The sequence below is a fragment of the Chiroxiphia lanceolata genome, chromosome 6 (assembly GCF_009829145.1).
Source record: "Chiroxiphia lanceolata isolate bChiLan1 chromosome 6, bChiLan1.pri, whole genome shotgun sequence".
Taxonomy (NCBI): Eukaryota; Metazoa; Chordata; class Aves; order Passeriformes; family Pipridae; genus Chiroxiphia; species Chiroxiphia lanceolata.
Genome location: NC_045642.1, coordinates 15808872 through 15821777, shown reverse-complemented (window position 1 = coordinate 15821777; position 12906 = coordinate 15808872). Strand labels below are relative to the sequence as shown.

The 12906-nt window shown below is 43.5% G+C and overlaps 1 protein-coding gene across 2 annotated transcripts in view; it reads left to right on the top strand.

Annotated features, from left to right (window-relative positions):
• Nucleotides 1–3560: 3560 nt before the first annotated feature.
• Nucleotides 3561–12906, top strand: part of SLC22A18 (solute carrier family 22 member 18) — a 64667-nt gene continuing 55321 nt past the window's right edge. For both annotated transcript variants that reach the window (XM_032692144.1, XM_032692143.1), the window contains exons 1-4: nt 3561–4061; nt 6149–6246; nt 8198–8343; nt 9946–10078. In XM_032692144.1, the coding sequence (XP_032548035.1) occupies nt 3879–4061; nt 6149–6246; nt 8198–8343; nt 9946–10078 (560 nt within the window). In that variant the 5' untranslated portion in view covers nt 3561–3878. The remainder of the gene's footprint in view (nt 4062–6148; nt 6247–8197; nt 8344–9945; nt 10079–12906) is intronic.

Below are 12906 nucleotides of genomic sequence, written 5' to 3'. Positions count from 1 at the left end.
CCTTTATGAAAATTTTTAAAGATGTTCTCAGGTTTCCCACTCTGGGTTTTTTTTCAGAGATCACCAGAAAAATAGGTCTCAGAAAAGATATGCCAGGGAAGGCAACTGTAAATGCTTCAAAAATGTTGAGAATAAGTGTCAAGGCTTAATGCATAGCTAATCTGCAATTTTATCACAAGACATTTATCTCCTTGCTTGCTTTCATCATAGTCTCCCTGAAATATCTGTCCATTTAAAGTTTATTTATCCTACCCAAGTAAATTAATTTCCTCTTCATAACCTGTTCCTCCCCAGTTTTAAAATTATTTTTCTTTTTCAAAGATGGCTTGTCAGTGACCAAGTGCTGCCTGTGGTGTAGTCTATAATTGAGCCAGAAGGAGTCTTTAGATAAAAATGCAGTGCCAGCTTATGCCATCTGTCATTAATGGTGCATTATCACTGCAGGTATAAATGAACTGGTCTCGAGCTGGATGGCTGCAAACATGATGTTCAGCAGAGTGTAGCTGGGAATAGAGTTAATCTCCATCATACTTAGGCTCCTGCAGACATTTTCAGTCAGACTTCTCACGCAGGAGAGGAAGAGGATCTGCCTTGTGTCAATCACAGTGACTATATTTCCATCAGTGCTCCTGCTGCCACATTTAGCCTTTAGATTGACTGATTCATAGGGCAAGGTTTCAAAAATCGGGTTTTGAAAGTCAGGAAAGTCCAAGTTCCTGTGCAGAAGACCTTGTGAGAGGATACTGAGATGATTTGAGGTTGCCAACATCTTGGCCAAGTTTGGAGAATGCAGCTGCATCCCTGAATCCTTGGGGCCAGGGCACCATCTGCATGACTTGACTCATGGCTTGTAAAGGTGGCTCAACACTCCCACCCTCTTGCCTTTGTCCTGTCTGTGCCAAAATGCAGGGATGGGGACGTAAATGGTCCTGCCCAAATAGACTATTGCAAGAAGAGGATCATTTAGCTGGACCCAGGGCACTTTCTTACTTGCAGCCTGACCTGGGATGCTAAGGAGCAGGCTTGGATACTGAGCCCCCAGGTGGCATCCAAAGATGTACAGGAACCAAGCCTGATGATCATAGCTTATTCTCCATGGACATCTCCACACCAGGCACCAAGTTCAGTTTCCTACTTTTTAGAACTGTGTCTTTTGCCCCAAAGACTGGAAATGAAACTCTGGGGTTTTTTATTCCACTTCCCTTGCCAATGCCAGTAAAAAGAAGCTAAATCCAAGCGAGAGCATGTGTCTGGTTAGCTGTCTGCACTGCATGCCCTGTCAGAATGAGGCTTATATTTGGTGAAGAGTGGCTGCATCTGCAAGTCATTGCTTCTCTTGGTCGCCTTGCTGGGATCTGTTTTCAGTTGCTGCTGAGACAAATTCACCAGTCAAAATATTGACGCTTTTCAAGTCCAAGTCAGCAAGGTTTCCTGTATGCAGTGTTTCACATTGCATTTGCATGACTTTCCTTTTTGGTTGTCTCAAAACCTCCATAAACAGAGTTCTGTCATTAATTTCACTGTTCTATTCAATGCTGGTAATTTGTACATTGTGCCTATCCAGTGCAAATGAGGGAGTAATAATGTTGGTACTGTGCTGAAGGACATTCAAAGGGCAGGCAAACCCATTGTTTCACTCTGAGATAAACTAAATGTCGAGCACTGATCCTTTGCTAAACTGGGATATATGCTGGGTAATCTTCCTTCTTCGCTAACAACTACACATCCTGGGGTCCAGGATCTGAGTTGGATCTGTTTGAGTGCTGATATTGCTGTAGGTAAGTTGTTCTTTAGGGTGCTTTTTTACTCATCTCATGCTCTGTCTGAGTTTGTGTAAGGTTGTTTCTGTGCAGTCTCCAGTGATATGGTATCCACACCCAGTGAAAGACTTAACCTTTGGTCTTCCCTCTCCTTTCTCAGGAAGTAGAGCCTGGCAACCTTCAGCAAATCCCAGGGCTTGGTGATGATATGTTGAATAAAAAGGTGTGCTCAGAGATCTTACAGTTCACTCTCCCTAGACTTGGTTGGAAAACTAAAGCTCTGTCAACCATTCCAGATCCGAGCCAGCAAACACTTGTGCATGTCTCTGTATTGATGTGTCTGTGTCAGCCTTCACAGTGAGTCAAGCCTCTGTTTCCAAAAGGAGGTGTTACTATGTTAGAGGGACTGGCTGACACAGTCAGCGATGGAGCCTCAGGCTGGAAGGTCTGCATGAAATGTCAGAGCTGGATCAACCAAAACGTCAAGGTTTTCAACAAGATGGAAGTGGCAACAGTTTGCCCCAAGCCTGGGGCAGAATATCGACTTGCCCAACTGGATGTGTAGCACCCACAGTGTGAGGACCATGGATGACAGCAATGCTGTGTGAGCCAAGGGTGCACTTTCCTTGCGGATAAGGCAAACCATGCAGTGGGGCTTTTGAGGAGGAGCATAACGAGGATGTTCAGAGACGTCCTTCCCCTTTGCTTGGTGTTGGTGAGGCTGATCCAGTGTTGGGACTCCCAGTTCAAGAGATGTGCAGACAGACTGGATTGGACCCAAGGGACAGCTACCAAGAAGTTCAGGGTTCTAGAGTACCTAATATTGAAAGAGATGGAAGGAAGTTGGCTTGTTCAGCCTGGCAAAGAGGAGGCTGGGATGATCTAACAGTCATCTTCGACTAGTTGAAGGGCACCTCCAGAGATAATGCATCTGGACTCCTGCTGGTACTGGCAGTAGATACCATGAGGGACAACAGGCACAAGCCACAGCTTGGGAAATTCAAATCGGACATTAGGAAAAATGTCTTTCCCAGATACCCAGGGAGTGGGCAATTCTCTTTTCTTTGAGTTTGTCAAAGATTGCCTAGAAAAAGCCACAGCTGAACTGATGTGTTGAAACCACAGGGTAGATGAGATCTCCAGTTCCCTTCCTTCCAAAAGTCCTGTAATTCTACAAGGTCAGAGCACTGGATCTCTGCTTTCTTTTTCTCTTTAAAATAAAGATAATGCTCAACCAGACTTCCAGGATTCAACAAGTAAGAAAACAAACAAATAAACCCCCAAGCAAACAAGCAAGCAGACAAACAAATAAAACCCCAAGTAAACAAGCAAGCAAACAACAAAACCTCCAAAGGACAAAGGAGTCTTATTTATTTGATTCCCCAGTTTGCAGTCACTCTCATGGTTTCTGTAGATTTAATGCTTTATTTTTTTATGTTTTTGGCATTGGCTGGTAATCTGTAGTCTGAGTGGAGTCACATGTGAAAATTTGCTAGTTCAGATTTTCTATAAATTTGCAGCACCTGATAGAGGAGGGGAAATGGCTCAGCTAGAGGTGTTGATGAGAGTGGCTCTCGCTGCACGCAAGACCTATGCATGTTCCAGGATCTGTATAAACTGACTGCAAGAAGCACAAGGACTTGGAAATAGCAAGCTTCACTTGCAGCCTCCAAAACCAATATCAAAATGCCTCTCATGAAGAATTAAAACAGTCATCTCTTCTGAGCCACCAGAGGCAATAAAAGTGAAGGAAGTGAAACAGTTAAAGAGTTGAAGAATTTGTCACGTGGTCTTGTTTAGGGCAATGTTCACTTTCACTTTGCTGGGACATTCAAGCTGATCTTCCTTGTGATGGCACTTGAAGCAATGAGCCCACCTGGGACAAGGCTAAAGAACCAAATCTGTGGTTACCTTTGATCCTGCCTGGCAAGTAAGCAAAGGGAAGAGAAAAAGTAAAAAAAAAAGGAAACAATAAATCCGTGGCATGCTGGCTCAGGACCTTTCACACTGTAAGCTTTGAACTGTACACTCAGCTTCTGCACCTTATCTAGGCTTCGCCTTCTCGCCTAGAAAGTGCCTTCGTGTCATTTTTCAACCTGTCCTGCAACAAGTCGTTCCATGAGGACGATGAACGCAAAAGCCATCTCTGAAGGTGAGGAAGAAGCCTCAGGAATGAGGAACGAGACCCTGGGGGAGAGTGGCCACTCGAGAGATGTTAAGAGAAGACAAGTGATCCTTGTTGCCTACCTGATTGCAGCTCTAGACCTGACCTTTCTCTTCATGCAGTTTGGAATCATACCTGTGAGTATGGCTTCTCTTGGTTCACAGCACACATTTCCTTCAATGCCAGGCTATGTAGTTTTCCAGCAAAGTCAGAAGAGAGTTTCTAGCAGGAAAGGGGAAAGATATTCTTGATACTGAGGGGAATACTTGGTATTCCTACCTAGCAGGCAAGCTGCGACTGTGTTCAGGGTATGCCCAGGCAATAAAAAGCTGGTTTATTAGTTGTATTGCAGTAGCACCTAGAGCCTCATTTGATGGCTCTGGGTAAAGCTGATGTAGTTTGTATCTGCTTGCTTGCAGTGTGAGAGTGACCCAAACAGCAGGTAGCAGAAATCAGAGGTTTCAGATCAGAGGTGGGTTTTTCTGATTGTGTAATAAACCACCTCTGGGTGGAACTCATTGCTTCTCGCTTACTGGACCCTTTTGTCTGTTTTTATAGAATCAGAGAGTACTTTAGGTTGAAAAAGACCCTTAAGATCATTGAGTCCAGTCATAAACCTAGCACTGCCAAGTCCATCACCAAACCATGTCCCTAAAGTGCCACATCTACATATCTAATACCCTCAGGGATGGTGGTTCCACCAATTCCCTGGGCAGTCTTGTGCTTGACAACCAGTACAGAAACTTTTCCCAGTACTCTATCTAAGCCTTCCCTGGCACAACTTGAGGCCATTTGCTCTTGTCCTATTTTTTGTTATTCGTGAGACCTGACCAGCTAGACTGACCCTAGCTGACTACAACCTTCTTTCAGGTAGCTGTAGAGAGTGATAAGGTCTCCCCTGAGCCTCCTTTTCTTCAGGCTAAACAACCCTAGCTCCTTCAGCTGCTCCTTGTAAGACTTTTGCTCCAGACTCTTCACCAGCTTTGTTACCCTTCTCCGGACCTGCTCCAGCACCTCAATGTCTTTCTTGTCATGAGGGGCCCAAAGTGGGACACAGAATTTAATGTGTGGCCTCAGCAGTGTTGAGTACAGCAGGATGATCACTGCCCTGGTCCTGCTGGCCACGGTATTTCTGATACAGACCAGGATGTTATTGGCCTTCTTGGCCACCTGGGCACACTGCTGGCTCATATTCAGTCAGCTGTCAACCAGCACCCCCAGGTCTGTTTCTGCTGGGCAGCTTTCCTGCCCTTGTGAGCTCCTGGATCTATGATATGCCTGTCCACCCCGTCTCCGGAGAGCCCGTGCCTTCTCAGAGATCTCTCTGGTAGTTTTGTGCCTCCAGAGGCAAACTGCTCCCTTCTTCTGGAACTAAATCAGTCCATGGTGCCCTGAGTCAGTAGACCTGAGAGGCAGTTTATGTATGGGAGATTGGTGTAGTCAATCACTGATCAGTTGTAGGGGATCTGGGTGAAAACCATGTATTTGGGAAGTGGCCAGAGCTGGGGCACCTCCACACCTTCTGAGAGCTGAACTTGGCTCATAGTTTTAAACAAATCTTAGCAGATGGCACAAACCAAAAACGTGAATAAGAAATAGCTGTCCTTTGAATATACAGTGTTTAAATAAAAACAAAAAACAACCAAACAAAAAACAACAACAAAAATCCACACCTGAAGTATTGTGGCTTTTCAAGGTATGCCTCTGTTATTCTTTGCAAGTTCAGGTTGTGAGTGCATCATCCAGATTACAAATAAAGGCAATATTTTTCCCCTGTTGTACTTCCATTGATTCCAGCTTGCTTGATTAAACAACAGCTCCAAGACCTCACTGCAGTCATCTCTTGGAGGGTGCTTGGACTGCCCCAAGTGTAGGATTTGGAGGCAGGAAGGCAATTAAAATTTCCCTTATCCCCCTCAGCAGTTGCTGAATGTTTTCTGTTCTTTTGGACCACAAAGGTAAATGGTGATAGAGATTTGTCACCTAGTGCAAAATTGATGGTTTTGATCACATCCCTCTGATCTTCAGAGTGTGGGACAAAGACCTTTGGTCTTTATTAAGCAGCCCGTGTCTGCCCCAATGAAGATTTCATCTGTAGCTAGATATGGGGAACTGAAGAAAGTGCTTTTTTGGGGGTATGGTGCTCACACATACATTAAACTGTTTATTCATAAATATAGTATGCTTCTTTTCCCCTGACCTGTTGGGTTTTTTTCTTTTTCAGTACTTGGCAAAGAGCCTAGGTTTGGATTCAGTGGGGTTTGGCTACCTCCAGACAATCTTTGGTGTCCTCCAGCTCGTGGGAGGTTACATTTTCGGAAGGTAAGTGAGAATGATTCTCATGACCCCTTGCATAGCTGAAAAGGTCAGACATTTTTATATTTTCATAAAAATAATTTTGCTCTGGTTTGTGGTCCTATTGAAATGTTTGAAGATTTCATAACAAGCAAGGGAGAAATATATGCTATAATTAGAAATAGTGCAACATAGAAGCAGGCTTTATGTTAACTTAGGTACATTTTAATGATGCATATTTAAGTGTAACAATATACTGGGAACAGCTTAAACTATCAGAGTCCTCAGAGTCCGGGTCCTAACAGCTTAATCCTGCAAATGTTTTATAACCATGTGTAACCTTAGAAGTGTCTTGTGACTGGGAAACCAAAAAAAGAGTAGTTAAGTAGAGCTGTCAGTGAAAATAATTGAGGGTCATGTAATTTCTGCAACTGAATCTCACTGTATCTGCATTCATGTTGAATACAAAGTTAGACTTGCATGGATCTTTTAAGAACATCTATAAACTCATCTGTCAAAATAAGAGTGGAAAAGACTCAGGGTTTCTGCCTCTTCACCCCATGGGATACACTTTTCTCATCCTAACAAAATGCAAAGAGCCCCAAAATTACAGTGGTGGGAGAACACGTTCCCAAAGAGCAGGAAAAAAAATGAAAGAGGTGTGTAATCCAGAGATAAAAAAGCTAAAATGAGACTGAGAAAATTTAACTTTTCTCCTTGGTTCTGCTACTGATTAACAAAGTAATAAATAGATAGGGAGCTGGTGTGTGCCTCAGTTTTCCTGCATGGGATTTACTTTTCTGGTTAATGTGGTTGTGAGCACTACAGGATCCTCTAATATGTGGTGTGTGGCACTTTGAGGATCTGATCTCTAAAAGCCCTTGGACACATTTTAAAATAAATAACAATAACATTTGATCCTACAGTACTACAGTACTGCTGTTGGAAGAAAATATATTCCTGAGAATGGAGATGGTGCAAAGGGCCCATTTTTAAATGGTTTTTCTGTTAATATACATATCTGGAGTAATGTTTCTTTCTGGATCTGATGCCATATGAAATCTGGTTTTCCTCTGTGCATGTCATTTACTAATATCCAGAAGAGCTGCTGAAAGGAAATAAAATGGCAAAGCAGAATCTGTCTGAGACTGAAGGTGTCTATTGCCAGACTGAAGCCAAAATTTGCAACGTAGGTTTGAGATAAAATGGATTTTCCTAGATGTGAAGCTGTTTTTACCCCAGTATAAAGGTAGATTAAAAAAAAAGGAAGAAGGGGAATAAGAGAGAAAAAAATGTTGTTTAGGTCAGTTTTCTGTGTTCTTCTTCCTTGGTGCTCCTAACTAGTCATGAGAAGATGAAGCATCGAATTTACTCTTAAATAACAAAATAAAAAAACCCACATCAACCCTGGACAATGTAGAAAATTGTGGTCTTTAGGTTACAAAAAGCAAATGTAAACTTTCCTGGCTTTCCTGTAAACAATTAAGTTTTGACCTGTAGCTCTTCCTCAACAGAAAGCCTTTAAATTAATTATGCTTAGCATTGTTCCTAGACCAGTCTTGGCATTTTGGGGAGGTAGTTCCTCTTGGTGTAAGCACAACTATTTGCTATGCAAGGTAATATTCCTCTCCTAACTGTAAATATGCAACTTCAATAAAATAAAGGAGAAATTGCAGCAAAAACACTATCTAAGGCCTATTTTATAGCCATCATAGTCCCCAATTGCTCAGAACCCTTTCTGTGGTACTCTCAGACTTTTCCCAGCTTAGTTGGAGCTAAATTACTGCAAAGAGTTGGAGTCGGGTCAAAAACCTGATCTGGCTGGAGTTTTTTGTTTGTTTGTATTTTGGGGGTTTTGTTTGTTTGTGTGTTTTGTGTTTTCCCTCAAATAGAAGCCAAACTGATTTACTATTGTGAAGTTTTTTTGTTTGTTTGTTTGTTTTTTTAACTCTAAATAGAAAACTGATTTCTGTACCAGGTTTGCAGACCAATTTGGTGCCCGAGCAGCCTTAATTCTCTCCGGTGCATCTGGAAGTGTCTTCTTCCTGCTTATGTCCCTCTCCACCAGCATCCCCCTCCTCTTCCTCTCCAGGCTGCCAGGAGTGTTTATGCATGGGATACCAGGTAAGGTCAGTGAGGGCTTAGTGGCTTTCCAAATTGCTTTTATTGCCTGTTTCCCCTCTTGCTTATTGAACTCAACAGGTTCAACAGCATGAAGGAGGGCAGGAGGAACGTTTAATGGTCCTCAGGGATGAAATGGTGAAAACATGAGGCAGCAGGTGTATTAGCTATGGGAAGCAGCACTTAGTAGCCCGTAGTTCCATCCTCCTGTATAATCTTGAGCAAATTGTTTGGGTTTGACCACCTAGACATGGGAGAAAGTCACTTGCTGACAGCAGTGCTATCCCAGACTTCTCAGCTGCCTTCTTGCAGCCAGGATTTTTTCATAGAATTATAGAAGCCGCTGGGTTGGAAGAGACCTTTGAGATCATCAAATCCAACCCTTGGTCCACTACCACTGTGGTTACTAGACCATGGCACTAAGTGCCACATCCAGTCTCATCTTAAAAACCTCCAGGGACGGAGAATCCACCACTTCCCTGGGCAGCCCATTCCAGTGCCTGATTACCCTCACTGTAAAGAATTTCTTCCTAATATCTAACCTAAACCTCCCCTGGCAGAGCTTAAGACCATCCCTTCTTGTCTTACTGATAGTTGCCTGGGAGAAGAGACCAACCCCCACCTGGCTACAACCTCCTTTCACGTAGTTGCAGGGAGTGAGGAGGTCTCCCCTGAGCCTCCTCTTCTCCAGGCTGAACAACCCCAGCTCCTTCAGTCTCTCATCAGAGGACTTGTGCTCGAGTCCCTTCACCAGTAGACCTAGCTAGTCCCTTCACTAGTAGAGCTTTCACTTTCTCCTGGAAAAAGGAACATGTTGGTAAAAAATAACATTATTACGGAAACACCTTCCTTTACCCACCAAGAAGTTCTGCTTCAGTTCACATTTCCTATATTTTTCTAGTAAAAAACAAACTTCAGGTACTAGAAGTTCATGTAACTCGTGCAAGAGGACTCAAGTTGAAATGGGGTTGAGCTGCTTCTTGCCACTTGTGAAGTGGTTTGTTTGAGTGGCTTGAATGTTTTTGTTTCCCATGACTGATGGGTTGAACCCATTAAACTCAGCACCATGCATGAACATTTGCCCTGGGGTTGAAATGACCATTTTGTGGCAGGCACTGTTTATGTGGCCTGAAGATCTGTATGGAATCATGGAATCATTTGGGTTGGAAAAGAACTTTAAGATCACAGAGTCCAACAGAAATCTGGTCTCTATAATTCTGTCCCACACCACCACCAGGTACTTCCCAAAGGGGCTTTTGTCTCCACATTAAATTGATGGAGTGTCTCAATGTATTTGACAATCTCTGCTGATCAGGCTGTTGTATTCAAAACTGATGGAATGTGGGGATCCCAGAGAGGAGGGCGGACCAATGCTTATTTGGAGACTCTCTTCCATCCAGAGTCCAAAACTTGTGAGCTGGGGAAACTGCCTCTAGACAGAAGCCAGCCCAGCAAAGTTTCAATTGGAAAAAGAAAAAAAAAAAAGATAGGAAAAAACCCCACTCTTAATGGCTTAGCAATAAAACCATGGGAACTGCTAGAGCACCTGCTCAGACCCTATGGAAAACTTCTTTCAAGAGATTGGAAATTTTTTCTCCCCTGCAGGTGCTCAGAAGGTTATTACAGACATGACTACTCCTTCCCAGCGTGCTGATGCCTTGGGGAAGCTGGGTCTTTGCTTTGGAATAGGCATGATCGTTGGCTCTGCCCTGGGAGGTGTTCTCTCCACCAAATTTGGGTGAGTAGCCCACTTTTTTGATATTGATTTTGTTGCAACCACTGAGAGGGAGCTGCTAAGGCATGTTTAGCTTGCCCCCAGCTTTTGTGATATCTTACTCCTGGTGGCAGTAGAGGATCATATCAGAACTCTAAATTTTGCTTTCCATACCGCTACAAAGAATAATCCCACTGTTTTTAAGGAGATCTTATTGAAAATATCACCTTCTGTCTATTCTGTGTACTTAAATCGATTTAAAAACAAGCTGAATTGAGAAGTGAATTGTGTCTTTCTCCTGGTTGTCTTCCCTTTGGAGCTGAGTGTGCTGAAAAGCAGCACACATGGCATGGTCTGCTTTTAAGAAATGATGTTGCGCAACTGAGAAATGGAAATTGGGAGCAGTGTGAAACTCGTGGAGAAATTGGTGTTCTTGGGGGATGCTCAATATAGAGCAAGACCTTGGGAAAGGGAAAGGCAAGCTTGGGACAGTGGGGGAAAATACTGAGCAGGTCCAGCCCTGTCCCAGCAAGATGGAGCACATGCCTGCCACTTCCCTGTTTGCTTTCCGTAGCCTGGCACATCATAGGAGGCTGCCACCCTCTCTTGTATTCTGCCATGGGAAAGAAATGTCTGGTTTTACTGAATTTAGCACTCTCCATTCATAGTAAAGGAAACTCAAAAGGTGTAGTGTGTTGGAGAACTTTGCAGACAGAGAAGTGCATGTGGCTGTAACCCTCCTGGAAGATTCCCCAGCATTAGTCTGCTGGGGGAAGAGGGGGAGGAAGTATCTTGTGAACTTCGAAAGATTTGTTTTTCTCCACTTCTTTTTATTATGGACACTTGCTTTTTCAGATTCAGGTTGGCATGGAAATAACTCTACCCCACAAAATGGAGAGTAAAAATCACTCTCATCCTTGTCCTATTACCATAAGCACTGCCGACTGTGTATGGGGATACATCTCCTGGATGTGTTGCTCTCTGGACCCCATTGTGCATCCACCTGTGTTCAGGTGCTGCACTGATGCTACTTTGTGTCTCGAATCTTTGCATAGGTTAATTGAGTAAAACACTAACTTTACAGCCCTGAAAACTCTTTGCTGCTGTACCTTGGCAGCGTTCGGCCAAATTAATCATTGCAGAATCTCAGGGGTTTTCTTCCTCTTGCTCAAAAACCTGAAAAGATTTTCCTTAATTCTATTGGGGTTGGTGCCTGTTCTGTGTTGACCAAGTGACACAAGGCTGGCTAGGAGGATTTGTTTTGTAGTTGCTACACGGTTGCATAAAATGAAAATTGTAGACATAAATAATATTAACTAATCAGCATTTAAAAGTTTTTATAGAAGTTGCTGGTTGAGAGCTAGTTTTAGTAGGTATTATTTTCAATCAAATACAGTGATTATATCCCTTCTGTGTGTTAACTGTGTGAAAGTAAAGGTTACATCAGTGCTTGGCTGTGGTTGTATGCATTATTTAAACATCAAAATTGAAGCATTGTTATCTAGCAAAAATTTATGGGGTTTCACTTTCCCGTGTGTGCATCAGTCAGTGGTTTATAGAAAAACCGGCAGTAGGAGAAAATCTCCTGTTTCATTTGATCAGACAGAGACATTTGCTTGAATGCAGTCTGGCTTTTGGGGTTTGGTGTGTCAGACAACAGGAGTCTTCCAGATTCCCCACTTACTTTGAAAGCTTCTGGACCTTGAACTTTGCACTTGCAGCGTAACACTGAGAAAAGTGAACGTTGCCCGCAATTATGGGAAAGTCAGGCACCTGCACCTGGAAAACGATTTAGCATTTGGCTTTCCCATGGAGTGGTTGTTTCCCTCGCATCCGGAGGAGGGCAGCTTCGGCTCGGTGATCCTGCCCGGCAGCAGGAACAGCCTGTCACAGTGAATGTGGGGCTGCTCTTCGGTCCCCTGGCAAGACTGGGGAAAGCAGCCTGTCTAGCGGCAGTATTTGGTTTTCTCCGTGAGGATCTGTGCATCCCTCTGGAAGGACGACAGGAATTTCTGTTAACAAGAGACAAACTCTACCGTGCTGGCAGGGCCCTCCTGAGCACCCTGGTATGCAGAGGGTGGATATGATTTAATAAACAGCAGCTTCAGGCTCAGAAAGCCACTCTGGGTGTTTGGTAACAACCTTTGCTGAAGCCAAATCCCACTTTTGCTTTGACAATGTGCTTAGCTCCTCTGCCAGATTTCAGTGCAAAGATTAGAGGAATAATCTACTGGGATTTAGTGTTTTGGCTGATATTGGTGATGAGCAGGAATTCGATTATGCAGGCAGCTGAAGGCAGCTCTGTGCCATGAAACAGCCCCCAGAGCCTCTCCAGCACCTCTGGCTGTGTCTGAGGCACAGACCTGAAGGGAAAAGAGTGGATATTGCATTATGGACATATCCGAGGCTCTTTGGCCTTGTTGCTGTATCCCACAGACTGGCTGTTAATCATCCCTGCGTGTTTCCCACATTTGTATGCAAAGGCTCCAGCTGTACTTGGAGCTGTGTAATCACTTCCATTTTTTTCACAGAAGAATGACTCAATCACCTTCCAATTAAAATCTAAGTGTTTCTGCTGCGTCATGGAAGAGCAAAGCTGGAGATTTCTGTCGACTCTCTGTTCTTTGCTCTCCCTCACCACAAGCTGGCCAGCGTTCCCTGTCTGTTGTGGACAGCATTATTCATATGTTAGCAGTGCTTTGTATACAAGAAAGAGAGTAGAAATCAGTCTCAGTTCCTCAGCTGATGTAATTTTGGTATTATTCTTCTGTATTGTATTTTCTGTTGATGTATTTGACCTAAAGAGCTGGTCTGTTACTGTTTTCTGTGTTGGAATAATATTTGTCAACTCT